The sequence below is a fragment of the Salmo salar genome, chromosome 05 (genome assembly GCF_965601325.2).
Source record: "Salmo salar chromosome 05, fSalSal1, whole genome shotgun sequence".
Taxonomy (NCBI): Eukaryota; Metazoa; Chordata; class Actinopteri; order Salmoniformes; family Salmonidae; genus Salmo; species Salmo salar.
In genome coordinates, this window is record NC_138295.1 from 78,194,270 (window position 1) to 78,221,234 (window position 26,965).

A 26,965-nucleotide genomic window follows, 5' to 3' on the forward strand; every position below is an offset into this window, starting at 1 on the left:
TCATTTTTGTAACCATATCAGCTGTTTATTGGATGCCTTTCCCATGTGAATCACCATGGTAACACTTAGGAGACAAACTAACAGAGAGAGAATGTTAAAGAAACACACCAGTAATGTTTGTGAAATCTGTTTACAATAACAGTCATGCCCAAAGTTAGTCATTCAAATGCCTACATACTGTAGGCCTACAGTAATATTACCCAGCATCCAAGTTTATGTTCTAGATTATTCATATTTACATTTCTGCCTGTCTAGGATTTCTGACTCTGTTTTAATGCAACACACAGGCTCTTTTAAAGCTCGATCGAGACAGATGGGATTGTTGGTGAAATTCGATCCACACACAGTCCATTGAGAAGACTAGCTATATACTTGACTGTGTGTTTGGGTCCTGAACCGTGGGGCCCATGGGCTATAGCTCAGGTACTCAGTCTGATGGGTTAGCCGACTCTGTAAAGTCACACTTAAAAACAACTCAGAAAACACCCATTAGATTTCATAGTGATCATCTAAATATGGTCATTTATGCCAGCTAGCAACTGGTCTGGATACAGTCACAACAGCCACCCCAACAGTCACAACAGCCACCCCAACAGTCACAACAGCCACCCTGAGTCAAAATAACATACAAAATAACATACATCATCTCAAGGACCAAATAAAATGTAAATGTAAATGTAACACTCTCAAAAAGGAAAAACAAAACAACAATCTATAAAACATTTTTTTGCATAAAAATCGCTTCAATGTCCAATCACTAATAAGCTACTGAAATAATTTCATCAAATCAAATCATTGCTCTCTGAAATGACAAAAATGTATTTATTCAACAAGTGAAGCATTCAAAGTAATTTCATCTCATGTTATCAATGCATTCTCATGTGTCTGTGTCTCTGTGTGTCTAAGTTTGTGTGTCAGTGTGTCTCTGAGTGTCTGTGTCTCTGTGTGTGTCTGTGTGTGTGTGTGTGTGTCTGTCTACCGCTGTATGCATGTTTCTTTGTCTAATTATCTGTCAACATGTACGGTGCAGTTCAGAGGGAGTCCACAGAAGGCAGGTCGGAGGTGAACAGCTCCTTGTATAGAGGAGGGAAGACAGAGTGGACGGTGAACGGGTAGCGCTGGCTGAACCAGTGCAGCTTCTCCACATGAAGACTGCACAGAGACTGCAACACTGACACCTTCTGGTAGAGCTGGGGACAACACACACACACAGAGCTAGTCAATGACAGTTCTACACACTGTCCAGTGATGTCATAGAGGGTAAACACCAGTGGTGGAAAAAGTACTCAATTGTCATACTTGAGTAAAAGTAAACATACCTTAACAGAAAATGACTCAAGTAAAAGTTAAAGTCACCCAGTAAAATACTACTTGAGTAAAAGTCCAAAAGTATTTGGTTAAAAATATACTTAAGTATCAAAAGTAAATGGAATTGCTCAAATGTTCTTAACCTGTTAGGGCTAGGGGGCAGTATTTGCACGGCTGGATAATTTTTTTTTACCCGATTTAATCTGGTTACTAATCCTACCCAGTAACTAGAATATGCATATACTTATTATATATGGATAGAAAACACCCTAAAGTTTCTAAAACTGTTTGAATGGTGTCTGTGAGTATAACAGAACTCATCTGGCAGGCAAAACCCTGAGACATTTTCTGACAGGAAGTGGAAACCTGATGTGTTGTATTACCTTTAAACCTATGCCATTGAAAAACACAGGGGCTGAGGAATATTTTGGCACTTCCTATTGCTTCCACTAGATGTCACCAGCCTTTACAAAGTGTTTTGAGTCTTCTGGAGGGAGATCTGACCGAACAAGAGCCATGGAACGATGATGGCCCATTAGACACCTGGCGCGCGAGTTCATGTTGGGTACCCTCGTTCCAATACGTTATAAAAGAGAATGCATTCGTCCACCTTGAATATTATTCATGTTCTGGTTAAAAAAGGCCCTAATGATTTATGCTATACAACGTTTGACATGTTTGAACGAACGTAAATATATTTTTTCCCCTCGTTCATGAAGTGAAGTCCGGCGGGCTTAGATCATGTGCTAACAAGACGGAGATTTTTGGACATAAATGATGAGCTTTTTTGAACAAAACTACATTCGTTATGGACCTGTGATACCTGGAAGTGACATCTGATGAAGAGAATCAAAGGTAATGGATTATTTACATAGTATTTTCGATTTTAGATCTCCCCAACATGACGGCTAGTCTGTATCGCAACGCGTATTTTTCTGGGCGCAGTGCTCAGATTATTGCAAAGTGTGATTTCCCAGTAAGGTTATTTTTAAATCTGGCAAGTTGATTGCGTTCAAGAGATGTAAATCTATAATTCTTTAAATGACAATATAATATTTTACCAATGTTTTCTAATTTTAATTATTTAATTTGTGGTGCTGACTTGACTGCCGGTTATTGGAGGAAAACGATTTCCTCAACATCAATGCCATAGTAAAACGCTGTTTTTGGATATAAATATGAACTTGATAGAACTAAAAATGCATGCATTGTCTAACATAATGTCCTAGGAGTGTCATCTGATGGAGATTGTAAAAGGTTAGTGCATCATTTTAGCTGGTTTTATGGTTTTGGTGACCCTGTCTTTGAATTGACAAAACATTACACACAACTCTTGTAAATGTACTGTCCTAACATACTCTAAATTTATGCTTTCGCCGTAAAACCTTTTTGAAATCGTAAAACGTGGTTAGATTAAGGAGATGTTTATCTTTCAAAGGGTGTAAAATAGTTGTATGTTTGAAAAATTAGAATTTTGACATTTATTTGGATTCAAATTTGCCGCTCTTGAAATGCACCTGCTGTTGATGGAGTGCACCACGGGTGGGACGCTTGCGTCCCACCTAGCCCATAGAGGTTAACCTGTTTGGGATAGGGGGCAGTATTTTCACGGCCGGATAAAAAACGTACCCGATTTAATCTGGTTACTACTCCTGCCCAGAAACTAGAATATGCATATAATTAGTAGATTTGGATAGAAAACACTCTAAAGTTTCTAAAACTGTTTGAATGGTGTCTGTGAGTATAACAGAACTCATATGGCAGGCCAAAACCTGAGGAGATTCTATACAGGAAGTGCCCTGTCTGACCATTTCTTGTCCTTCTAGGGCATCTCTATCAAAAATACAGCATCTCTGCTGTAACATGACATTTTCTAACGCTTTCATTGGCTCTAGGAAGGCGCCGGAAAGTGGAATGAGAGCTCTCCAGTCTCTGGGCGAAAAACAGCAGGGGTTTTTGTGAGTGGTCCTTCTGGGAACAATGACACTGAGGCGCGCGTGCACGAGACGAGTTCATTTTTTTCTTTCAGTGTTTGAACGAATACAACGTCGCGCGGTTGGAATATTAGCGCTATTTTACGAGAAAAATAGCATACAAATTTATTTTAAACAGCGTTTGACATGCTTTGAAGTACGGTAATGGAATATTTTGACATTTTTTGTCACGAAATGCGCCGGTGCGTCACCCTTCGGATAGTGACTTGAACGCACGAACAAAACGGAGCTATTTGGATATAACTATGGATTATTTCGAACCAAAACAACATTTGTTGTTGAAGTAGAAGTCCTGGGAGTGCATTCTGACGAAGAACAGCAAAGGTAATCCAATTTTTCTTATAGTAAATCTGAGTTTGGTGAGGGCCAAACTTGGTGGGTGTCAAATTAGCTAGCCGTGATGGCCGGGTTATCTACTCAGAGTTTTGCAAAATGTGCTTTCACCGAAAAGCTATTTTAAAATCTGACACCGCGATTGCATAAAGGAGTTCTGTATCTATAATTCTTAAAATAATTGTTATGTATTTTGTGAACATTAATCGTGAGTAATTTAGTAAATTCACCGGAAGTTTTCGGTGGGTATGCTAGTTCTGAACAAAACATGCTAATGTAAAAAGCTGTTTTTTGATATAAATATGAACTTGATTGAACAAAACATGCATGTATTGTATAACATAATGTCCTTTTTGTGACATATATGCTAGCTTGAAAAATGGCTGTGTGATTATTTCTGGCTGGGTACTCTCCTGACATAATCTAATGTTTTGCTTTCGCTGTAAAGCCTTTTTGAAATCGGACAATGTGATTAGATAAAGGAGAGTCTTATCTTTCAAATGGTGTAAAATAGTCATATATTTGAGAAATTGAAATTATAGCATTTTTAAGGTTTTTCGTATTTCGTGCCAGGCGCTACCATTGGATATTGGTGAGGCGTTCCGCTAGCGGAACGTCTGTCCATAAGAGGTTTGTGATGACCAGGGATGTTCTCTTGATAAGTGTGTGAATTGGAACATTTTCCTGTCAAAGTGTAACGAGTACTTTTGGATATCATGGAAAATGTATGGAGTAAAAAGTGCATTATTTTCTTTAGGAATGTAGTGAAGTAAAAGTAAAAGTTGACAAAAATATAAATAGTAAAGTAAAGTACAGATACCCCCAAAACTTCCTTAAGTTGTACTTTAAAGTATTTTTACTTAAGTACTTTACACCACTGGTAACGCTCTCCACTCACTACTCCGTCAAACTTGAATGCGTGAGTGTGTGTCTGTGAATGTGTGTGCGCGTGTGTGTATGTGCAAGTGCCTGTGTGTGTGTGTGTGTGTATGTGCAAGTGCCTGTGTGTGTTACCTTGTGCTCAAGGCTCTCCTGGTTGTCTCTGCGTAGCATGTGGCTGAGGGATCCCTCCAAGTGTCTCCTCATTCTATGTACTCTGCCTCTATCCTCAAGACAGGGGCGATCTACACACACACAAAAACAAATATACACACAAAAAAAAGATTAGATAGAATAGATAATTTGATACCATTAATCAGCTTATTATGTTCTATGACTTTACGGATCTATGACTTTATGGATATATGACTTTATTGTTCTATGACTTTACTGTTCCAGGACTTTACTGTTCTACGACTTTACGGATCTACGACTTTACGGATCTATGACTTTACGGATCTATGACTTTATTGTTCTATGACTTTACTGTTCCAGGACTTTACTGATCTATGACTTTACGGATCTATGACTTTACTGTTCTATGACTTTACGGATCTATGACTTTACTGTTCTATGACTTTACGGATCTATGACTTTACTGATCTATAACTTTATTGTACTAATATTATCTGCAGTATCATTTTACAGAATGTGTGTGCATGTGTGTGTCTTACCTGTGTTAATGAGCACCAGTGAGCTGAAGAGAGCCATCTGCAGCTCAGTCAGTCTCAGGGCACACATACTGTGAGCAAAGTCGAACACCGCCACCATCAGATCACCACAGCCTGCAACAACACAGTTAGCACAGTTAGCATCACTAAGACTAGGAACCAATTGGCAAAGTTAATATGAGATCATGTCCTCCGTAATTATTGGGACAGTGAAGGATTTTTTTTATTATTTTGGCTCTATACTCCAAAAGTTTGTATTTGAAGTTAAAGTTCATAAGGTTAGACACACCAATATCATACAGCCTCCACATTAACGTAGAAGTGTTAGCAAACATATTCTATTCTTTACAATAAAAGTGACTCCAAAATGACACAATGCATTATTTACCATTAATTTCTATTGGGCACAAAATAATCTGAAACACAACCAAAACAAACAGCAAATGCATCCAATAAATGTTTTGAGTCACAAGCTTGATGTAGTCATTGTGTGCTATGAATATGGGACCAAATACTTAACTTTTTACTATTTTAATACACATATAAGTGACTTCGTCCCAATCATTTTGGTCCCCTAAAATGGGGGTGCTATGTACCCTCAAATTAAAGTGGACAGTCGGCACTTTAACCTCAGTCATTGTTTGATTTAAAATCCAAACTTTTGTAGTATAGAGCCATAAGAATAAAAAATACTTCACTTTCCCAATAATGACGGAGGGCACTGTAGCATCCATTCAACAGCTAAGACTAGGAGCCAATGGACTTACCCAGAGACTTGAAAAGTTCAGTGCTGGCAAACTTCCCATCGAAGAAGACGGTGCTGTTCTCTGTGTTAAAACACCTACTCATTCTGACCAGAACCACCTCCATCGAACCTGAGAGAGCGAGATGGAGGGAGAGAGAGTGGGGAGAAAATATTTAATAATGGCAATGTGCACTTCTTACAGGAAGATTTTTCTTGAGAGAGGATAGTAGAGTAAGTAGTGATTGAAAGGTGGGTTTGGCCTACCAGTCTTGAGCAGGGTGATCTGGTCGTTCTGTCCGAGCCCACGGAACCCTGGGATGCGTTTGGCGAACTCCACCACGTACTGTACTGCTTCAGTCAACCTCACGGCACAGTGCTGCCACATCTCATCTACTGACTGGAGGGAGGGAGGGAGGGAGGGAGGGAGGGAGGGAGGGAGGGAGGGAGGGAGAGGACAGGAGGGAGGGAGGGAGGGAGGGAGGGAGGGAGGGAGGGAGAGGACAGGAGGGAGGGAGGGAGAGAGTGAGAGGGCGGGAGAGGGAGGGAGAGGGGGAGACAAGAGAAAAAGAGAGATGTGAGGGGAGAGGGAATTCCAAAAAGAGGTGAGAAGAGAGAGACAAGATTTCTTGACATCTGGGCCGGCAGGTAGCCTAGTGGTTAGAGCGTTGTAAACGAAAGGTTGCAAGATCAAATTTCCGAGCTGACAAGGTAAAAATTTGTCGTTTTGCCCCTGAACAAGGCAGTTAACCCACTGTTCCTAGGCCGTCACTGAAAATAAGAATTTGTTCATAACTTCTTTGGGATAGGTGGCAGTATTTTCACGTCCGGATAAAAACGTACTCGATTTAATCTGGTTACTACTCCTGCCCAGAAACTAGAATATGCATATAATTAGTAGATTTGGATAGAAAACACTCTAAAGTTTCTAAAACTGTTTGAATGGTGTCTGTGAGTATAACAGAACTCATATGGCAGGCCAAAACCTGAGAAGATTCCATACAGGAAGTGCCCTGTCTGACAATTTGTTGTCCTTCTGTTGCATCTCCATCAAAAATACAGCATCTGTGCTGTAACGTGACATTTTCTAAGGCTTCCATTGGCTCTCTAAAGCTGCCAGAAAGTGGAATGGGGTGTCTGCTGTCTCTGGGCAAAGAACAGCAGGAGAATTTGTAAGTGGTCAGCCTGAGGACAGTCAGACTGGAGATGCGCGGTCACGAGACTACTCCATTTTTTTCTTTCAGCCTTTGAATGAATACAACGTTGCCCGGTTGGAATATTATCGCTACTTTACGAGAAAAATAGCATAAAAATTGATTTTAAACAGCGTTTGACATAGCTTTTTTTTTTCACGAAATACGCTCTTCGGATAGTGACCTGAACGCACGAACAAAACGGAGCTATTTGAATATAACTATGGATTATTTGGAACCAAAACAACATGTTGTTGTTGAAGTAGAAGTCCTGGGAGTGCATTCTGACGAAGAACAGCAAAGGTAATCCAATTTTTCGAATAGTAATTCTGAGTTTAGTGAAACCCAAACTTGGTGGGTGTCAAAATAGCTAGCCGTGATGGCCCGAGCTATGTACTCAGAATATTGCAAAATGTGCTTTCGCCGAAAAGCTATTTTAAAATCTGACACTGCGATTGCATAAAGGAGTTCTGTATCTATAATTCTTCAAATAATTGTTATGTATTTTGTCAACGTTTATCATGAGTAATTTAGTAAATTCACCGGAAGTTTTCGGTGGGTATGCTAGTTCTGAACATCACATGCTAATGTAAAAAGCTGGTTTTTGATATAAATATGAACTTGATTGAACAAAACATGCATGTATTGTATAACAATGTCCTAGGAGTGTCATCTGATGAAGATCATCAAAGGTCAGTGCTGCATTTAGCTGTGGTGTGGGTTTATGTGACATATGCTTGCTTGGAAAATGGCTGTGTGATTATTTGTGTCTCTGTACTCTCCTAACATAATCTAATGTTTTGCTTTCGATGTAAAGCCTTTTTGAAATCGGACAATGTGGTTAGATTAACGAGAGTCTTATCTTTAAAATGGTGTAAAATAGTTGATTGTTTGAGAAAATTGAATTGTGGTATTTTAGTTGGTTTTGTATTTCGCGCCGTGCGATGCCATCGGCTGTTGGCTAGGGGTTCCGCAGGCGGAACGGAGTTCTGCTAGCGGAACGTCTGTCCTCAACAGGTTAACTGACTTGCCTAGTTAAATAAAGGTCAAATGAAAAACTTGATTTCAGGGGTCAGACTTCTTTTAACTTATTAACAAAACTGTTATTTATTACTGACGACTGACTGATGATTTATAAGAGACCAGTGATGTGTTGGTACAGTACCTTGCTCTGGTAGGCATGAATCTCCTCTCTGCTGAACAACTTCCATCTCAGAGCCTGAAGTTCCTCCAGTCTGAACTGACTGGTGTCCCTATGGGACCGCACGATACTGTCACACAGCTCCTCTATGTGTAGCAGGGAGGGGCGGTAAGGGCAGTAGGGGTCTTCTGGGTCATACGATCTAATTCCCATCCCTATCGTCTGGTCAGGAGACGGCTGACGGGAGTCGAACCCTGAAGAAAAGGGAGTGAGAAGGGGGAAGGGGTAATAGATATTAAACAGTGTTAGTCTGATTATGTGTTTTGAGTGTGTGTATGTGTCCACTCCCTTACCTCTTTCATCTGAGTGCCCACTGCCAGGAGACACACAGGAGCCCTGGTAGGCCAGACCTGGAGCCTGGGACTCGCCTGGGGAGCACACCAGGTAGGGGAGCACATCTGTCGGGCAGGGTGGCAGCTCTGGCTCTCCCGGGAAGGAGTAGGCCGGAGCCGGGGCCTGGAGCAGGTGGGGTGTCCGGAAACAGCATGCCTTGCTGGGGTAGGGCATGGCGGGCTGGGCCTCTGCCTGGAGATGCTGCTGCTGCTGCTGGTGTCTCTCCACCTCGGCACGCAGAGACTCCCGCTGACGTTTCGACATCCGACCAAACTTCACCGCTGGGGAAACAAAAACAGTTTTTGGTGGAGTTGAGTTTAATTACTCTCATATAAAGTTAAATAAAGGTTAAATAAAATATATTTTTTTTTAAGTAATATGATTGAAAAGTGTGTATTTATTCAACCTTTATTTTTCCATGAGCCATCTTTTTTTTAATGTGTGCGTGCGTGTCTCACCATCCCGGCTCATGCCCTGGGTCACACACTTCTGCAGTCGGCAGCTCTGACAGCGGTTGCGGCTGGCTCTGTCTATAGGACAGTTACTCTGTCTGGAACAGGAGTAGGACACGGACGGCAGCTGGCTACGCCGGAAAAAACCCTGAGGGGGAGAGAGGACCATTGACATAACCAATGAAACCACTGGAAATAAGTCTGTTTGTTATGTCTGCTTGGTCAGTGTGAAATCAGCTGTGTAGTGCTGCAGTCTCACCTTGCAGCCCTCGCAGGTGATGACTCCATAGTGAACTCCTGATGATTTATCACCACAGATCTTACAGGGAATCACCTCAATCTGAGCTACACACACAATAACACACACATTACAGTTAACAGTAACACAATACAGTTAACACACACATTACAGTTAACAGTAACACAATACAGTTCACATACATTACAGTTAACAGTAACACAATACAGTTCACACACATTACAGTTCACAGTAACACAATACAGTTCACACACATTACAGTTCACAGTAACACAATACAGTTAACACACACATTACAGTTAACAGTAACACAATACAGTTAACACACACATTACAGTTAACAGTAACACAATACAGTTAACACACACATTACAGTTAACAGTAACACAATACAGTTAACACACACATTACAGTTCACAGTAACACAATACAGTTAACACACACATTACAGTTCACAGTAACACAATACAGTTAACACACACATTACAGTTCACAGTAACACAAACACCTGTGGACTACGTTGGCCAGCAGAGCCAATGTAGCCAATGTCCAAACCCAGATATTTCAGAAGTACAGTGTGAGCACATTCAGAACTGTCTATCAAGGAGATAAGGGAGACTTAGGGAGAGTTAGGGAGACTTAGGGGGAGAAGAGAAAGTGAAATATAGATGGTAAAGAGAATTGAGGGCAGGAAGGGGAAAGAGAAACCTAGACTGCAGAGAGGTAACATTAACACAAAATCAGACTGAGAAAGTTGGTTGACCACACAAATATGGAGTGGAAAACGGGTTTTTGGTCTACGTACGTGACACCTGATTACGTGAGACCTGCGTTGTGTGTGTTCAGCAGGTATGTCAGTATATCTATCCCATTGAGGTTTGACCATTCCCCTAACAAATCAACAACACTCCACATGAACACACACACATACACATTGCAACCTTGCTACAATAATACGGGCTTGTTAAAAAAGAGACAATTTGCTTGGTTGTCATCAAACGTTGCAATCAGAGTGAAAGAAAGAACACTCTGTTTTCCTCTCATTAGCATTTCTTACATTGTTAAAAATGAACCGAATGACATCAAATACACAGCGACAGACAGAAGAGACAACAGTAGAGGGGGAATATTTGCAAATGGAGAGAGGAGGAGGAGGTGAAGGTGTCAACCTCAGTCTTTTAAAGTGGTTAACTGGCTTCTCTTTTGCTCTGACTATCCTTCTTTCATCTCACCTCTCGCTCTCTCCATCCCTCTCTCTCTATCTGTCTCATAAAGGATAGTGCTGCCAGTAATAGAGTCTTTCATCTTGGTTGACACTGCCAGGAATGTCCATCCTCCTCCCCCCCACCCCCCTCTTCCTCCCCCATCCCCCCTCCTCATCATTCAACAAATCATACATTATTACATTCAGAACATTTGAAAATAAATATGCTATTCTATCGTGATTTTAGAGTTCGGGAAGAGTGTTTGTCTTTCTTTGTGTTGGTGTGTGTAAGTTAGTTTGTCAAGCGGTGAGACAATCCCTTGTGTTTACAGTACAGCAATTAATTGTGTGAAATGTATGTGTGTGTGTGTGTGTGTGTGTGTCAAGTGTTTGTGCCCTCTATTCAGGTGCCACAGGAATCTCCCAGAGGCCGTAAGAGAGGGCAGTCAGCGGTGAAACTGAGAAACCCCCTGCACATCTGATAGAATACACACTATACTGCACATCTGATAGAATACACACTATACTGCACATCTGATAGAATACACACTATACTGCACATCTGAAAAGAGTAACAAACTATAACCCTAAAGACTGCATGCATGGTATTGTCTATGTGCAGTAAAACAACTGAACAACACTTCATGAAGACTGACTAATTGTGTGAGAATGTTAATGGGAAAGTGGATAGACAGAATGGATGGGTCGGTAGATAGAACAAGTAGTGTGACTGCCTGCAAAACTGTATAGAGAGAGAGCTAAAGAGAGAGAGAGAGAGAGCTAAAGAGAGAGAGAGAGAGAGAGAATGTCAGTGGTCTCTGTTTTTTGCTCTCTCAGTTCTGATTCTCAACCTCAAACAACAGGAAACCAACCTGACCCACAACCTTTCACTGTTGACGCACATACACACATGCATGTTTCTATCTTTTCCATTCATTTGGGATTGAGGACCAGTATGTACTGCAGGGCTGTATGAGGATCAGCAATACCATAGACAACATATGGTGTGGGATGTGGACTCATCTCCACATTAGATCATTGATGACTGAAAACGCTTAAGAATAATTTGCAACTGCCACAGCAAACTATGTTTCCATCTCGGTCGCTATCTCTCAAACTCACCCTCTATCTCTCTATTCTCTTTCTTCATCTTATTCTGAAGCCACATTGCTGATATTGGTCTAGTTCATCTGTGTCCTTTATTCTCATATCTCTCCACCTATACAGACCACAGGCCTCTAGATAAATCTCTCTCTCAAATATATCTATAGATCTCCATCACCAAGACCAGTCAGTGATCTTCTGTGATGTGCACAGCAGCCCTATCTTTAACTGTTACAGGCATCTCTACCCCAGGCAGCCCTATCCATCTAGTTAAGATCAACAGCTAACCTGGCTAACAGCTAACCTGGCTAACTGCTAACCTGGCTAACAGCTAACCTGGCTCTCCAACTTCATCAGAGCCGTCATTTACCCAGCCTCCTTCACAATCTGTTGATAGCACCAGTGGTGGTATTGCTGGAGCGGATGAGGAGCGATGGCAGCTAGCTAATATAACATGACCTCCTACACTTCCGTCTCCTCTGACTAGTCACCATGGTAGTGTCTGCTACGGCACTATGGGCCTGGGACATCCTACACACTAACAAACAGTAGCTCGTCTAGGGATGGCAGGTGGATCCATGTTACTGTTCTCAACCTTTACTTGACTTTTCAATCTCCCCTCCCTGTAGTAAATTATGAAATGGTCTCGACAGTTACTGACATGATACTATTGACACTGAGTTCTCAGTCCCCCCTCATCCCATCCCTGATCTCTTTAGCCGAACCAGCTATAGGCCAGCTACATAAAAAAAGAGGGAATTACTGATCTAAATTAAGAAAGAAAAGCAGGAGAGAGAGTTGAGAGAAATAATAGAAGATGAGAGTAACAGTGAGCGAGAGAGAAGTGACTGGTAAGGAGAGAGGGAGAGTGGGGATAGCGAGGGAGAGCAAGAAATACAGTAAAGAGAGCGAGAGAGATAAATGTTATGCAACACTAGTCCACAGACACACATATAATCTCTTTTCCCCTCCCTCATCATCTTCCCTCTCTGTCAATGAGCATCAGAAATCACCTAGGCTACAACTGGATTGCATTAGCCGCCCCTACATACAAGTACTTTGGAGTATGGCTAGACGGTACACTGTCCTTCTCGCAGCACATATCAAAGCTGCAGGCTGAAGTTAAATCTAGTCTTGGTTTCCTCTATCGTAATCTCTCCTCTTTCACCCCAGCTGCCAAACTAACCCTGATTCAGATGACCATCCTACCCATGCTAGATTACGGAGACATAATTTATAGATCGGCAAGTAAAGGTGCCCTCGAACGGCTAGATGTTCTTTACCATTCGGCCATCAGATTTGCCACCAATACTCCTTATAGGACACATCACTGCACTCTATACTCCTCTGTAAACTGGTTATCTCTGTATACCTGACGCAAGACCCACTGGTTGATGCTTATTTATAAAACCCTCTTAGGCCTCACTCCCCCTATCTGAGATATCTACTGCAGCCCTCATCCTCCACATACAACACCCGTTCTGCCAGTCACATTCTGTTAAAGGTCCCAAAGCACACACATCCATGGCTCGCTGGTCTTTTCAGTTCGCTGCAGCTAGCGACTGGAACGAGCTGCAACAAACACTCAAATTGGACAGTTTAAATAAATTCATAACCCTTGACTTATTCCACATTTGGTTGTGTTACAACCTAAATTCAAAATGGATTAAATATAATTTATTTTCACACATCGACACACAATACCCCATATTGACAACGTGAAAATATGTTTTTCGAAATTCTTGCAATTTTTGGGGAAATGCAATACAGAAATATCTAATTTACATACAGTTGAAGTCGGAAGTTTACATACACCTTAGCCAAATACATTTAAACTCAGTTTTTCAAACTTCATGACATTTAATCCTAGTAAAAATCCCCTGTCTTAGGTCAGTTAGGATCACCACTTCATTTTAAGAATCTGAAATATCAGAATAATAGTAGAGAGAATTATTTATATCAGCTTTTATTTCTTTCATCACATTCCCAGTGGGTCAGAAGTTTACATACACTCAATTAGTATTTGGTAGCATTGCCTTTAAATTGTTTAACTTGGGTTAAACATTTCGGGTAGCCTTCCACAAGCTTCCCACAATAAGTTGGGTGAATTTTGGCCCATTCCTCCTGACAGAGCTAGTGTAACTGAGTCAGGTTTGTAGGCCTCCTTGCTTGCACACACCTTTTCAGTTCTGCCCACAAATTTTCTATAGGATTGAGGTCAGGGCCTTTTGATGGCCACTCCAATACCTTTGTTGTCCTTAAGCCATTTTACCACAACTTTGGAAGTATGCTTGGGGTCATTGGCCATTTGGAAGACCCATCTGCGACCAAGCTTTAACTTCCTGACTGATGTCTTGAGATGTTGCTTCAATATATCCACATAATTTTCCTCGCTCATGATGCCATCTATTTTGTGAAGTGCACCAGTCCCCCCTGCAGCAAAGCACCCCCACAACATGAGGCTGCCACCCACGTGCTTGTACACTCAGTGTATATCACACTACCACACACACACTGAGACGCCAACCACAGAGGGGCAGCTGTGCTACGGTGTGTGTGTGTGTGTGTGTGTGTGTGTGTGTGTGTGTGTGTGTGTGTGTGTGTGTGTGTGTGTGTGTGTGTGTGTGTGTGGCGCGTGTGTGTGTGTGTGTGTGTGTGTGTGTGTGTGTGTGTGTGTGTGTGTGTGTGTGTGTGTGTGTGTGTCTATGGCGCCATATGGATGTGTAAATAGAAACTGGTGCAGAGGATGCTCTGAGAGGACCATCTCACATCACAGTACAAACTCACTATCCCTCTCTCCCCTTCTGCCTACACAGTCCCTGTTCCTCTCTCGTGTGTCACATCACAGACTGTGTGAATGGTAGTTCTCGCGTGTCACATCACAGACTGTGTGAGTGGTAGTTCTCGTGTGTCACATCACAGACTGTGTGAATGGTAGTTCTCGTGTGTCACATCACAGACTGTGTGAATGGTAGTTCTCGTGTGTCACATCACAGACTGTGTGAGTGGTAGTTCTCGTGTGTCACATCACAGACTGTGTGAGTGGTAGTTCTCGTGTGTCACATCACAGACTGTGTGAGTGGTAGTTCTCGTGTGTCACATCACAGACTGTGTGAGTGGTAGTGAGAGAACATGGAAATGTGGTGCTGTAATTTAAGTCTTTGAAACATAAGCAGGTAAAATACTTAGTCATATCAGGACAGTATCCACGACCACAGTAATGACACTTAAATGTCCTAGTGCCCACTTACTAACCAATGAGAGGCTTCAAAGATCCCTCATTTGGTTTCAAAACAACCTAAACAAGTAGTCATAGTTAACCATTTACATATTCAGACAAAACCTATCAAATATTTTGAAGACTGATTAGGCCCAACTTCCACCTTGACATTTTATAACTACATCACTTGTGTATTTTTACAATAAGTGATAATGCTGTGCAAGATGTTTTGAAATATATACATTATTTTCAAGAGTATTATCAAAGTAAATGGTTACATTATATCACTTCTACAGCCCTGTAGAATCAGACGAAACGGTTCTATTCTGACTCCGGTTTGGGTGGTGTTCTTCGGCTTGCAAGCCTCCCCCTTTATCATCCAAACATAATGATGGTCATTATGGCCAAACAGATCTATTTCTGTTTCATCAGACCAGAGGACATTTCTCAAAAAAGTACGATCTTTGTCCCCATGTGCAGTTGCAAACCGTAGTCTGGCTTTTTAATGCCGGTTTTGGAGCAGTGGCTTCTTCCTTGCTGAGCGGCCTTTCAGGTTATGTCGATATAGGACTCGTTTTACTGTGGATATAGATACTTTTGTACCTGTTTCCTTCAGCATCATCACAAGGTCCTTTGCTGTTGTTCTGGGATTGATTTGCACTTTTCGCACCAAACTACGTTAATCTCTAGGAGACAGAACGCGTCTCCTTCCTGAGCGGCATGACGGCTACGTGGTTTGAAGGTAGGTCTTGAAACACATCCACAGGTAAACCTCCAATTGACTCAAATTATGTCAATTAGCCGATCAGAAGCTTCTAAAGCCATGACATCATTTTCAGGAATTTTCCAAGCTTTTTAAAGGCACAGTCAACTTAGTGTATGTAAACTTCTGACCCACTGGAATTATGATGTAGTGAATTATAAGTGAAATAATCTGTCTGTAAACAATTGTTGGAAAAATGACTTGTGTCATGCACAAAGTAGATGTCCTAACCGACTTGCCAAAACTATAGTTTGTTAACAAGAAATTTGCGGAGTGGTTGAAAAACGAGTTTTAATGACTGCAACCTAAGTGTATGTAAACTTTCGACTTCAACTGTAAGTATTCACACCCATGAGTCAATACTTGGAAAACCTTCCTGGTCTTTGTGGTGGAATCTGTATTTGAAATTCACTGCTCGGCTGAGGGACCTTACAGATAATTATATGTGTGGGGTACAGAGATGAGGTAGTCATTCAAAAATCATGTTAAACATTATTATTGTACACAGAGTGAGTCCATGCAACTTATTATGTGACTTGATAAGCACATTTTTACTCATGAACTTATTTAGGCTTGCCATAACAAAGGGGTTGTATACTGGACTCACGACATTTCCTATTTTCATTTGTAATTAATTGGTAAAAATGTCAAAAAACACAATTACACTTTGACTTTATGGGGTTTTGTATGTAGGACAGTGACAAAACATCTTACTTTAATCCATTTTGAATTTAGGCTGTAACACAACGAAATGTGGTGTGAATACTTTCTGAAGGCACTGTATTATCCATAAAGCGAGTCAAATCAAATACAGTGAGGTTGTGATGGTTTCCATGACAAGGTTCATTGAGCTAATGCAGAAGGGCAGTAGAAAGCTGCTATCAGAGGCTATGCAGCCTAATAAAAAAAGGGCCTTTTATATAAAATGTCCGTTGTCCTTCATAAGGGGTTGAATATCTTTGACATGAGCAGCGAGTGCCATTCAGCACCTTTCCCTTGTCTTTGTATAAAGTCCCCTGTCAGCATTCTGCATTTTGCTCTGTAAACGGACAAAAAACCTCAACTTTCCTCCAACGGAAACACACCGCAGAATTACACCCTCCAACATACAGATGCATGACAAAGAGAACACGGGGCATACGGTTATCCTTAGAGAGTAAGAGATTTACTTGAGATAACATTGGAACATTGTGTGAATACTTTGAAATAAAATCTCAAATCTAATTGATGGCACACTGACATGTTTTGACCAAAAATAATTGTGTTTTTCTGTCATAAAATGTTGGTCTCGATAACGATTACTTGATATGATATGATTTTTAATCATATAAATATGAATAGATTTCTTATTACTGACAAGCAGTATTTGGACAAATTTGACTATAAAAATGTTCCAAAGGGAATCAGAAATGTTTATTAAATATGATCAAATAATAAAATATCTATAAATGTAAATGTATTTAGGGTGATTACTGATCCTTAATGTTACTTACTTCTTGGTAGATTTCAACAATTTGCTATAAATGAATCAATTCCACATTTGAAAAACCTTAATATGAAACATTACAAAATATAGAAGCAAATATCACAATTAGAATGAAATGACTTCAAATTAAACATCTGAGACTAAGAAATATATATACTGTAAATATCAAATACGTATCCATCACACTTAACCTTAATATGCTCTTAATGCTTTACAATTAAAACATTTTGTAAAATGTGCTATAACATATTTATAATACTAATATAACTTAATTACTAAAGGAATCTCTGGAATTTAAGACACATTTAATTGAATGTATATTTGGAAGTTTCTTGTGCCGTTTGAGATCCATTTAATGTAAGGTATTTGTTATTGGTAGGTTATTGAGCGGTGATAGCTGATGTGGGGACAGTATGCCTCAAAATGGAAGTTGTGCATCACCCAGGTGGATGCTATATTGAAAGTGGATGTGGGAGCTATACAAATTGAAAGCGCTTTGAGAGATAGTGTAAAACTACATTTTTATGCAAGATAATCCTAGATAAATAACACCGTTTTTTTTACAGTATTGCCATGAGAATTCTCTACATGACAAGCTTGAAGACTATATCATAAATGAAATGATACGCATCACACTAAATTTGTTTTGAGTGGAGCCTCTGAATAGTTCTTTTGGAACGTGTAATTTGTGAGTAATACCATGCTGTCTGGTCACAAGAACTGTGGCTCTAGTAAGTAAAAAAAGAACTGAAATCTTCACAATCAATAACAAAGGCACCTTACGTATTTCAACATAAGCATTTTAGAAAGGCTGTTTTGAACCCCAGACTGAGTCCAAGGGGAACAATAATGAGTTGTGAGGTAAACCAAGTAATGGTGATGGGTGTGTGACCGTGTGACTGTGTGACTGCTCGCTTTCATTTGTCATGTTTGGGGGTGAATGTGTTACTTCAGATTTTGGTATCGACTCTTTGAAGTAAAGTGAGGTGCTTTGGAAGTGTGTATGTGTGTGCAGCTGTATGTACCCCCAACAGCTTAAGGAAAGTCTTTTGAAGTAAGAGAACATCAATCTGAACAGGAATCCCCCAGAAGCATCAGCAGACTCTTTGTTTGTGAATGGAGAATGTCGCCTGAATCAAGCCTATATGGCTATGATGGTGGGCCACTCTCAGAGAAAAATGAAAGATTCAAAATGCATAAATGTTCACTGTTGTATTTAAGTAATGTCATCATTGTAAAACAGTCTACAGTTGTGTTAATTATTCTAACAGGGTTTAGGAGCTAAGGTGAAACCTTTCCTTCCTTAACATTAAAATTAGAACCCAGTGTGTGTAAGATTAGAAATGACATCTGCATCATGTTATATTCAGTGACAAACACACATTCAGAAATCATTCAGAACACCTTCCTGACATTGAGTTGCACCCCCTTTGCCCTCAGAACAGCCTCAATTTGTCAGCGCATAGACTCTACAAGGTGTCGAATGCATTCCACAGGGATGCTGGCCCATATTGACTCTAATGCTACCCAAAGTTGTGCCAAGTTGTCTGGATGTCCTTGAGAGGTGGTCCATTCTTGATACACACGGGAAACTGTTGAGTGTGAAAAACCCAGCAGCATTGCAGTTCTTGACACAAACCGGTGCGCCAGGCACCTACTACCATACTCCGTTCAAAGGCAATTAAATATTTTAACTTGCCCATTCGCCCTCTGAATGGCACACATACACAATCCATGTCTCAGGGCTTAAAACTCCTTCTTTAACCTGTCTCCTCCCCTCAATCTACACTGATAGAAGTGGATTTAACAAGTGACATAAGGGTTGGTAGCTTTCACCTGGTAATGTTTTGTACACTCAGTGTATATCACACTACCACACACACACTGAGACGCCAACCACAGAGGGGCAGCTGTGCTACGGTGTGTGTGTGTGTGTGTGTGTGTGTGTGTGTGTGTGTGTGTGTGTGTGTGTGTGTGTGTGTGTGTGTGTGTGTGTGTGTGTGTGTGTGTGCGCGTGTGTGTGTGTGTGTGTGTGTGTGTGTGTGTGTGTGTGTGTGTGTGTGTGTGTGTGTGTGTGTGTGTGTGTGTGTCTATGGCGCCATATGGATGTGTAAATAGAAACTGGTGCAGAGGATGCTCTGAGAGGACCATCTCACATCACAGTACAAACTCACTATCCCTCTCTCCCCTTCTGCCTACACAGTCCCTGTTCCTCTCTCGTGTGTCACATCACAGACTGTGTGAATGGTAGTTCTCGCGTGTCACATCACAGACTGTGTGAGTGGTAGTTCTCGTGTGTCACATCACAGACTGTGTGAATGGTAGTTCTCGTGTGTCACATCACAGACTGTGTGAATGGTAGTTCTCGTGTGTCACATCACAGACTGTGTGAGTGGTAGTTCTCGTGTGTCACATCACAGACTGTGTGAGTGGTAGTTCTCGTGTGTCACATCACAGACTGTGTGAGTGGTAGTTCTCGTGTGTCACATCACAGACTGTGTGAGTGGTAGTGAGAGAACATGGAAATGTGGTGCTGTAATTTAAGTCTTTGAAACATAAGCAGGTAAAATACTTAGTCATATCAGGACAGTATCCACGACCACAGTAATGACACTTAAATGTCCTAGTGCCCACTTACTAACCAATGAGAGGCTTCAAAGATCCCTCATTTGGTTTCAAAACAACCTAAACAAGTAGTCATAGTTAACCATTTACATATTCAGACAAAACCTATCAAATATTTTGAAGACTGATTAGGCCCAACTTCCACCTTGACATTTTATAACTACATCACTTGTGTATTTTTACAATAAGTGATAATGCTGTGCAAGATGTTTTGAAATATATACATTATTTTCAAGAGTATTATCAAAGTAAATGGTTACATTATATCACTTCTACAGCCCTGTAGAATCAGACGAAACGGTTCTATTCTGACTCCATTATGCTTCTAGAAGAACTACAACAAAAATACACAGACACTTGGGGGGGCAGGTAGCAACAAAAATACACAGACACTTGGGGGGTCAGGTAGCAACAAAAATACACAGACACCTGGGGGGTCAGGTAGCCGAGCGGTTATGAGTTGGGCTCTTAACCGCTTGTTCGAATCCCCGAGCCCCTGAACCCCTGAAAAATGTGTCCCTTGAGCAAGACACTTAACCCTAATTGCTCCTGTAAGTGGCTCTGGATAAAAATGTCTGCTAAATGACTCAAATGTGAAATGTAAACTTGAAGAGCAGCTACAGAGTCAAGTTGTTGGAGGTTTTGGAAAGAAACAGGACCAGGATCTGGTGAGGATGTTGGACATGCCAACAGGCTGAAACACAACGCACTATAATCACTCTGAAAAGTCTGTTTACATGATCAGGTTTTGAGTTTAGAAATGAATATGACTGAGCGGATACGTTGATGTACTTGAAGAGTTGGAGGAATACGGAAGGAGAATGGGGGACGAAAAAAAGCCAAACAAACATACTTCAAATGTAGGCTACAGTACAGTATACACTCTCTCTCTCACACACAGATACGGTACTGTACAGAGTAACACACATTAAATCAAGGCCATCACTCCTACCTCGCATCATCTTCACTCCACTTCTGTCTTCTTGTCCCACTTTCACAAACTCTATTTCTCTCTCTCTTTCTTGTTCTCACCCTCACCCTCACTTCACAATCACTGTCAAATTGTCACTGTCACTGTCTTGATCGCTCTCTCTTTCCTCTCTTCTCTCTCTGTCTGTCCTTTCTCTTGCAGAGTGACTATCTTAGTGCGCCTTCAGCATGTTTAGGCCTCAGAGTCTCCGCTAGTCACTGCTCAAGCGCTCTGTCAGTCACACAGTGTGTGTGTGCGTGTGAAAGACAGAGGGCCTTTCCCCTTTCGCTCTCGCTCTTTTCTTACGGAACTTTTTTCCCGTTCTTTGTTGTGCATAACCCACTCACCTAGTCACCCTCAAAGCCTTAACCACTCTCTGTACCCACCGTTCTATCTCCCGCAAATATACATCGAAACACAAAAAAGTTTTATTGGCATGAAAGGACATATACTGTACTTCTCTAACACGTCAAGAGGATAGGACTGTACCCACAGCACAGAGTGACAGCCTAACTAGCCAATTGAGTATGGACTGACATCTGAAACAGCAAATAAAGAGAGATCTTTCTGATGATACACATTCCATCATCCGTATCATTATTATTCAAAGTGAAAACTAGTATCATGAAAACCGACCAGACATTTTTCAATTTTCTCCCTACACTCAAAACTAACAGGTGTGTTGTAGTCAGGAGCAGAAACAGCCCAGAAACACCACCACATGTGAAGGAGATACTATCTGATACTATCTGCATCCAGATGCCAGAATACCAATATAGAGTTTATCTCCAAACCTAAATCCAGCAAACAGGAGAATACTGTCTGTACAAAGTACCACAGGTGCATAACAGAGCTATAATGTTGATGTTGGCACCACAGAGAAACCTGTGTGTGTGTGTGTGTGTGTGTGTGTGTGTGTGTGTGTGTGTGTGTGTGTGTGTGTGTGTGTGTGTGTGCGTGTGCGTGCGTGCGTGCGTGCGTGCGTGCGTGCGTGCGTGCGTGCGTGCGTGCGTGCGTGCGTGTGTGTGTGTGCGTGCGTGCGTGCGTGCGTGCTTGCGTGTGCGTTTTTCAGCACAGGTGCAAACGTGTGCAAATACTAGCGATCCTGACATAACCACACTGCATGCTCATATAACTAGCACACACATAACACATGGGCTTGAACAGACAGGCATATTGACACATAACCAAACACACACACAAACACAAACACTTACTCAAATGAGTCTTCTTGGACACAGTGTCTCCTGTAGCAAAGAAAATACAAGTTAAATGCTGCTTGAACACAAGACACACTTCCTCTCTCACATCTTAGTTCAATGATCTACTGTAGCTTCAGCCCCATGTCCCTTATCAGCCCACTCACTCCCAACTGGGCTCATCTCAGTCTCTCTGACAGAGGAGGACTGAGTCTATGTCTCTCTGACACAACAGAGGAGGACTGAGTCTATGTCTCTGACACAACAGAGGAGGACTGAGTCTATGTCTCTGACACAACAGAGGAGGATTGAGTCTATGTCTCTGACACAACAGAGGAGGACTGAGTCTATGTCTCTCTGACACAACAGAGGAGGACTGAGTCTATGTCTCTGACACAACAGAGGAGGACTGAGTCTATGTCTCTGACACAACAGAGGAGGACTGAGTCTATGTCTCTCTGACACAACAGAGGAGGACTGAGTCTATGTCTCTCTGACACAACAGAGGAGGACTGAGTCTATGTCTCTGACACAACAGAGGAGGACTGAGTCTATGTCTCTGACACAAAAGAGGAGGACTGAGTCTATGTCTCTCTGACACAACAGAGGAGGACTGAGTCTATGTCTCTCTGACACAACAGAGGAGGACTGAGTCTATGTCTCTCTGACACAACAGAGGAGGACTGAGTCTATGTCTCTCTGACACAACAGAGGAGGACTGAGTCTATGTGTCTGACACAACAGAGGAGGACTGAGTCTATGTCTCTGACACAACAGAGGAGGACTGAGTCTATGTCTCTCTGACACAACAGAGGAGGACTGAGTCTATGTCTCTGACACAACAGAGGAGGACTGAGTCTGTGTCTCTCTGACACAACAGAGGAGGACTGAGTCTATGTCTCTCTGACACAACAGAGGAGGACTGAGTCTATGTCTCTCTGACACAACAGAGGAGGACTGAGTCTATGTCTCTCTGACACATCAGAGGAGGACTGAGTCTATGTCTCTCTGACACAACAGAGGAGGACTGAGTCTATGTCTCTCTGACACATCAGAGGAGGACTGAGTCTATGTCTCTCTGACACAACAGAGGAGGACTGAGTCTATGTCTCTCTGACACAGCAGAGGAGGACTGAGTCTATGTCTCTGACACAACAGAGGAGGACTGAGTCTATGTCTCTCTGACACAACAGAGGAGAACTGAATCTATGCCAGGATGATGCTGGGCCTCTGCACACAGGGCCTGATGTGTTTATAGTGTCTGTTGTACAAAATTAATTGGTGTGGAAGAGCCTTGAAAAAGAGACAGTTGGTAGAGTAGGAGCTGACACAAGCAGAGTGTGGATGGAGTTTGAACTCTCTCAGGCACACACAGACACACACACACACACACACACATTTATATACACACACCTTGGTGAGTAAGAGACAGACACAGTTATAGTGGAGGAAGGTGGGAGTCTAGCTTTCTGACCACAATTGTGAGAAAGTTCATATTAGACTGGGTGTGTGTATGTGGGTTGTTTCCAAGCTGAGGTGTGTATTTTTAGTGTGTGTGCGTGTGTGTTGAGAGAGGGCAGGGGAGATAAGCATCGCTGGGTGGAGGCAGACAGAGGCAGAGGTAGCCTGGGTCTTTATGTCTGGGGTAGAGAAGATCTGCTGCTGCTTTCACTGCTTCCCTCTGTTTCCCCTCCTCATCAAATCACGTTTGCTTCATAAGCAGAACACAGAGGTCTGGTGAGAGCAGAGCAGTTGACACACACACAGAAAACATACACACCTAGACTCAGAAAACGCAGAGACACACACACACACTGCCGTTTGCGATTCTACGCAAAAAGTAAGGATTTGAGTCGCTTTTCAACCTTCAGTGGAAGAACGTCAACCATGCTGTCGGATCATGAGTCAATTTCATGTGATTCCAAACTAAACTAAATCCTAAACCTAAGTGCTAATGATCTGATTCCAGTGAGAACTGCAGTGACACCTGACCCATGCCACTGAGTATCAGCCCAAGCCACAGTGTGGGGACTAAGAGGTCATGTTACACAAGACCAACATGAAGGCAATGGAAACCGCTATCTGCTTCTAACTCCTCAATGTGCTCTACTTTTCAAAAAGACAGGTCTGTCAGCATCAATACCAACCCACCCCATCTTATCTCTCTCTATCGCTCTCTTTCTCTCCTTATCTGTCTATTTCCCTTGCTCTCTCAATCGAATCAAACAGCAGCATTCTGTCTTTTTAAATCAATGTTTTTTCTAACAATGGAAGTCTTGCTAAGATTTAGACGGCGCTATTTAATCAAAAGCTGTTTCCAGGGGTTTCTCTTCTCCCCGTCTCTCTATCCTACTCTGTATGGAGATATAGCAGCTGCAGGCTGGAGAGTGACAGAAGAACACCCACAGAGAGATAACAGCTGCATGTTACACATTATCAGCTCCCCACACACACTCCACACACAATGTGATGTAATAAGGGAGCGACTGCTGGTGCATTTACGTGTGTGTGCGTGTGCATGCATGTATGTACACAGTATAGAAGAGAGTAGCTTTCTGTTGCATAACTGTATAGCTATCATGATGTCCTGTCAATGAGTAACAGAGAGAGTAGCATGCATTGTCACGGCACCGTGAGAAAGGGTTTTAATGGGTTCTAAAGCCAGATAAGTATCTAGAGGACAACTGTGGCATCATTGCAGGATATTGGTATCAGTGCACCCTCTCAGCCAGACCTGGTTAAATTTAGGGAATAAAGATGAAAATATCAATCTGAGTCTGTAGCCTATATTGAACTATGGTGTCCATCTCACTCCATGGAGAGCCCAGTGTCTGCTGGTTCTTGTTATTGAATTTCAATTTGTGTCCAATTAAGACCTAGAGTAGACAACCAGGTGAGGGGAGCTTCTAACTAATCAGTGACCTTCATTGATTAATCAAGTACAAGGGAGGAGTTAAAACCCGCAGACACTCGGCCCACCATAGAATGAGTTTGACACCTGTGGTTTAGGCCTGATGGATGACATCATTTAATGAATGACTATGGAGTATGTGTGATAGAGACTGAAGGAATCTAAGTTGAAAGCCATGGTTTGATTTTAGACTGTGTAGTGCTGGGAAATGCAGCAGGCCCAAAACAGCTAAGAGCTAATCCCTGGTTTTATAGAGGATTACTGCCATGTTTACCCTCAAGGAGCAAGAGTTACACCATCAGGTGGACAACAGAAGAGAGGTGAGTTAATGAGAGGCAGGGGGAGGAGGGAGGGAGGGAGGGAGGGAGGGAGGGAGGGAGGGAGGGAGGGAGGGAGGGAGGGAGGGGAGGAGAGTGAATGGGGTAAGAAGAAAAAGAGTGAGGGATAGGGAAGATGGGAGGAGGGAGAAGGGAGAGTGAATGAGGCAAGATGAGAAAGAGTGGAGGATATGAGGGGGAAGGCAGAGAAAGAACTTGGAGGGAGGGAGCCTTGGTGATGTGACAAAGACAGAGTGAGGGGGGTAAGAGAGAGAACGAGACAAATAATGTGTAAGAGAGAGACATAGTGACGGGGATAGATAAGAGATAAAAAGAGAGAAGGAGCTAAAGATAGAGAGAAACGGGAGGAGAGAAGGGAGAGATAAGCATTAGAATGAGGCTCTTTTAAAGGAGGGGACAGGGTGATGGGGGAGGAGAGGGAGAAAGGGGCAGTGACTGTATACCAAAACTCATACAGCACTTCTGTAATCCTTAGGTGTGCTCACACTACACAATAGTCAATGGTATAGACTGGAAAACAGGTGTGTCTGTGTGTGTGCATGCATGTGCATCCACGCACACAAGCACACACAGAGTATATTGCAATGTGCACACATACACATGCATTCACCTTTAAATGTGCATTAATTTATAATGCAAATCTGTGACCTTTTCAGTTCACCCAATCCACAACGTATAGCTAAAACAATAATAGTTGCATCTGCAAATAATTGACATTTGTGAAATGTAAATTACTGAATAGACTAGGCCTAGCCTACCATAGCCTACACATGAATACACTAGGCCTAGCCTATCAATAATCAAGATAATATATCTCACCTCTTTTGATTGGTTCTTCTGTAGTGATGTGTTCCGGTGATTCGGGCTCCTCATATTCCATAACTCCCCCCGTCAAAACAAACTGCGTGTGCTTGCACCTGGCTCTAACACACACTACGCGCACTTCACACTCCTGGGACAAGCGTGTCTACACACCCCTTTTTATTGTCTATTCTACCGCACGTTTTGCTATGCACTTAGTATGCAATGCACCATAAATAACTTCAACAACTTTGGATCATTAATTCTAAATATATAGAACTACCTGCTGTTCTAGAGACAGCGACGGCGCATGCGCTTTAAAACATGCACTACCATCTCTAGTAGAGTCGGTACGCTCATTTACTCTGACGTCTTTGTCATTTTGTCATTCTCTGTTGTCACTCTCTCTCCATATTCCGTCTTGTCTTCACGTGAGGATAATATCAGCCAACTTCATTTTTGCAACGAACTTCCTTGTACAAGCAGTTCAGGCTACTCCGGTTTCAACCCGCTTGCTCTTTGCGCCCTGGCTGTCGTCCCGAGCTCGCGCTCAGAGGTTATGTCACCAGGACTTATGTAATAACTCACGGCCGTTTGTTTGTTGCAGCGATTCGGTCTTTATTCTGTAGTTCCCGGTTAAAACATAGCCCAACCAACACATTTACCTAAATAAATATGAGGGCAGGCAAGCAAAACCCAAAACGTTTAGGCCTATAGGCTTGGCCTATATGTTTGTCTGGAGGTTTTTTTCAGTAGCTTGATATATGATGAGGCCTATGGAAATATAAGAAAATGTGTCATTATAGACTAATTATCAAACGTATTTAATTTCATTGCTTTCCTTTTCGGTTTTAATTACGGTCATTAATAGAAAGAAGCGCATGTAGTCTCCAGCAGTGTGAATGGTAAAGGGTTACCAAGGCCCGGTTTACCCGTTACATAATCTACAACGCACTGAATTATCCGGTGTAAACACATT

The 26,965-nt window shown here is 42.0% G+C and overlaps 1 protein-coding gene across 3 annotated transcripts; it reads right to left on the minus strand.

The window, feature by feature from the left end:
* LOC106605936 (nuclear receptor ROR-gamma) lies at nucleotides 1–26,543 on the minus strand. 3 transcript variants are annotated; one of them, XM_045718970.2, is made up of 11 exons: nucleotides 26,005–26,543; nucleotides 21,955–21,984; nucleotides 9,366–9,451; nucleotides 9,113–9,254; nucleotides 8,615–8,935; nucleotides 8,286–8,515; nucleotides 6,195–6,327; nucleotides 5,953–6,060; nucleotides 5,189–5,299; nucleotides 4,650–4,759; nucleotides 1–1,190 (listed from the first exon to the last, which is right to left on the minus strand). In XM_045718970.2, exons 1-11 carry the CDS (start codon nucleotides 26,063–26,065, stop codon nucleotides 1,032–1,034), a joined length of 1,491 nt encoding a protein of 496 aa, XP_045574926.1. In that variant the 5' UTR covers nucleotides 26,066–26,543; the 3' UTR covers nucleotides 1–1,031. The 3 variants fall into 3 exon arrangements, with proteins under 3 accessions (XP_045574926.1, XP_045574927.1, XP_045574928.1); XM_045718971.2 differs by lacking the exon at nucleotides 21,955–21,984; XM_045718972.2 differs by lacking the exons at nucleotides 21,955–21,984; nucleotides 26,005–26,543 and adding an exon at nucleotides 20,720–21,581.
* Between the last annotated feature and the right edge of the window lie 422 nt (nucleotides 26,544–26,965).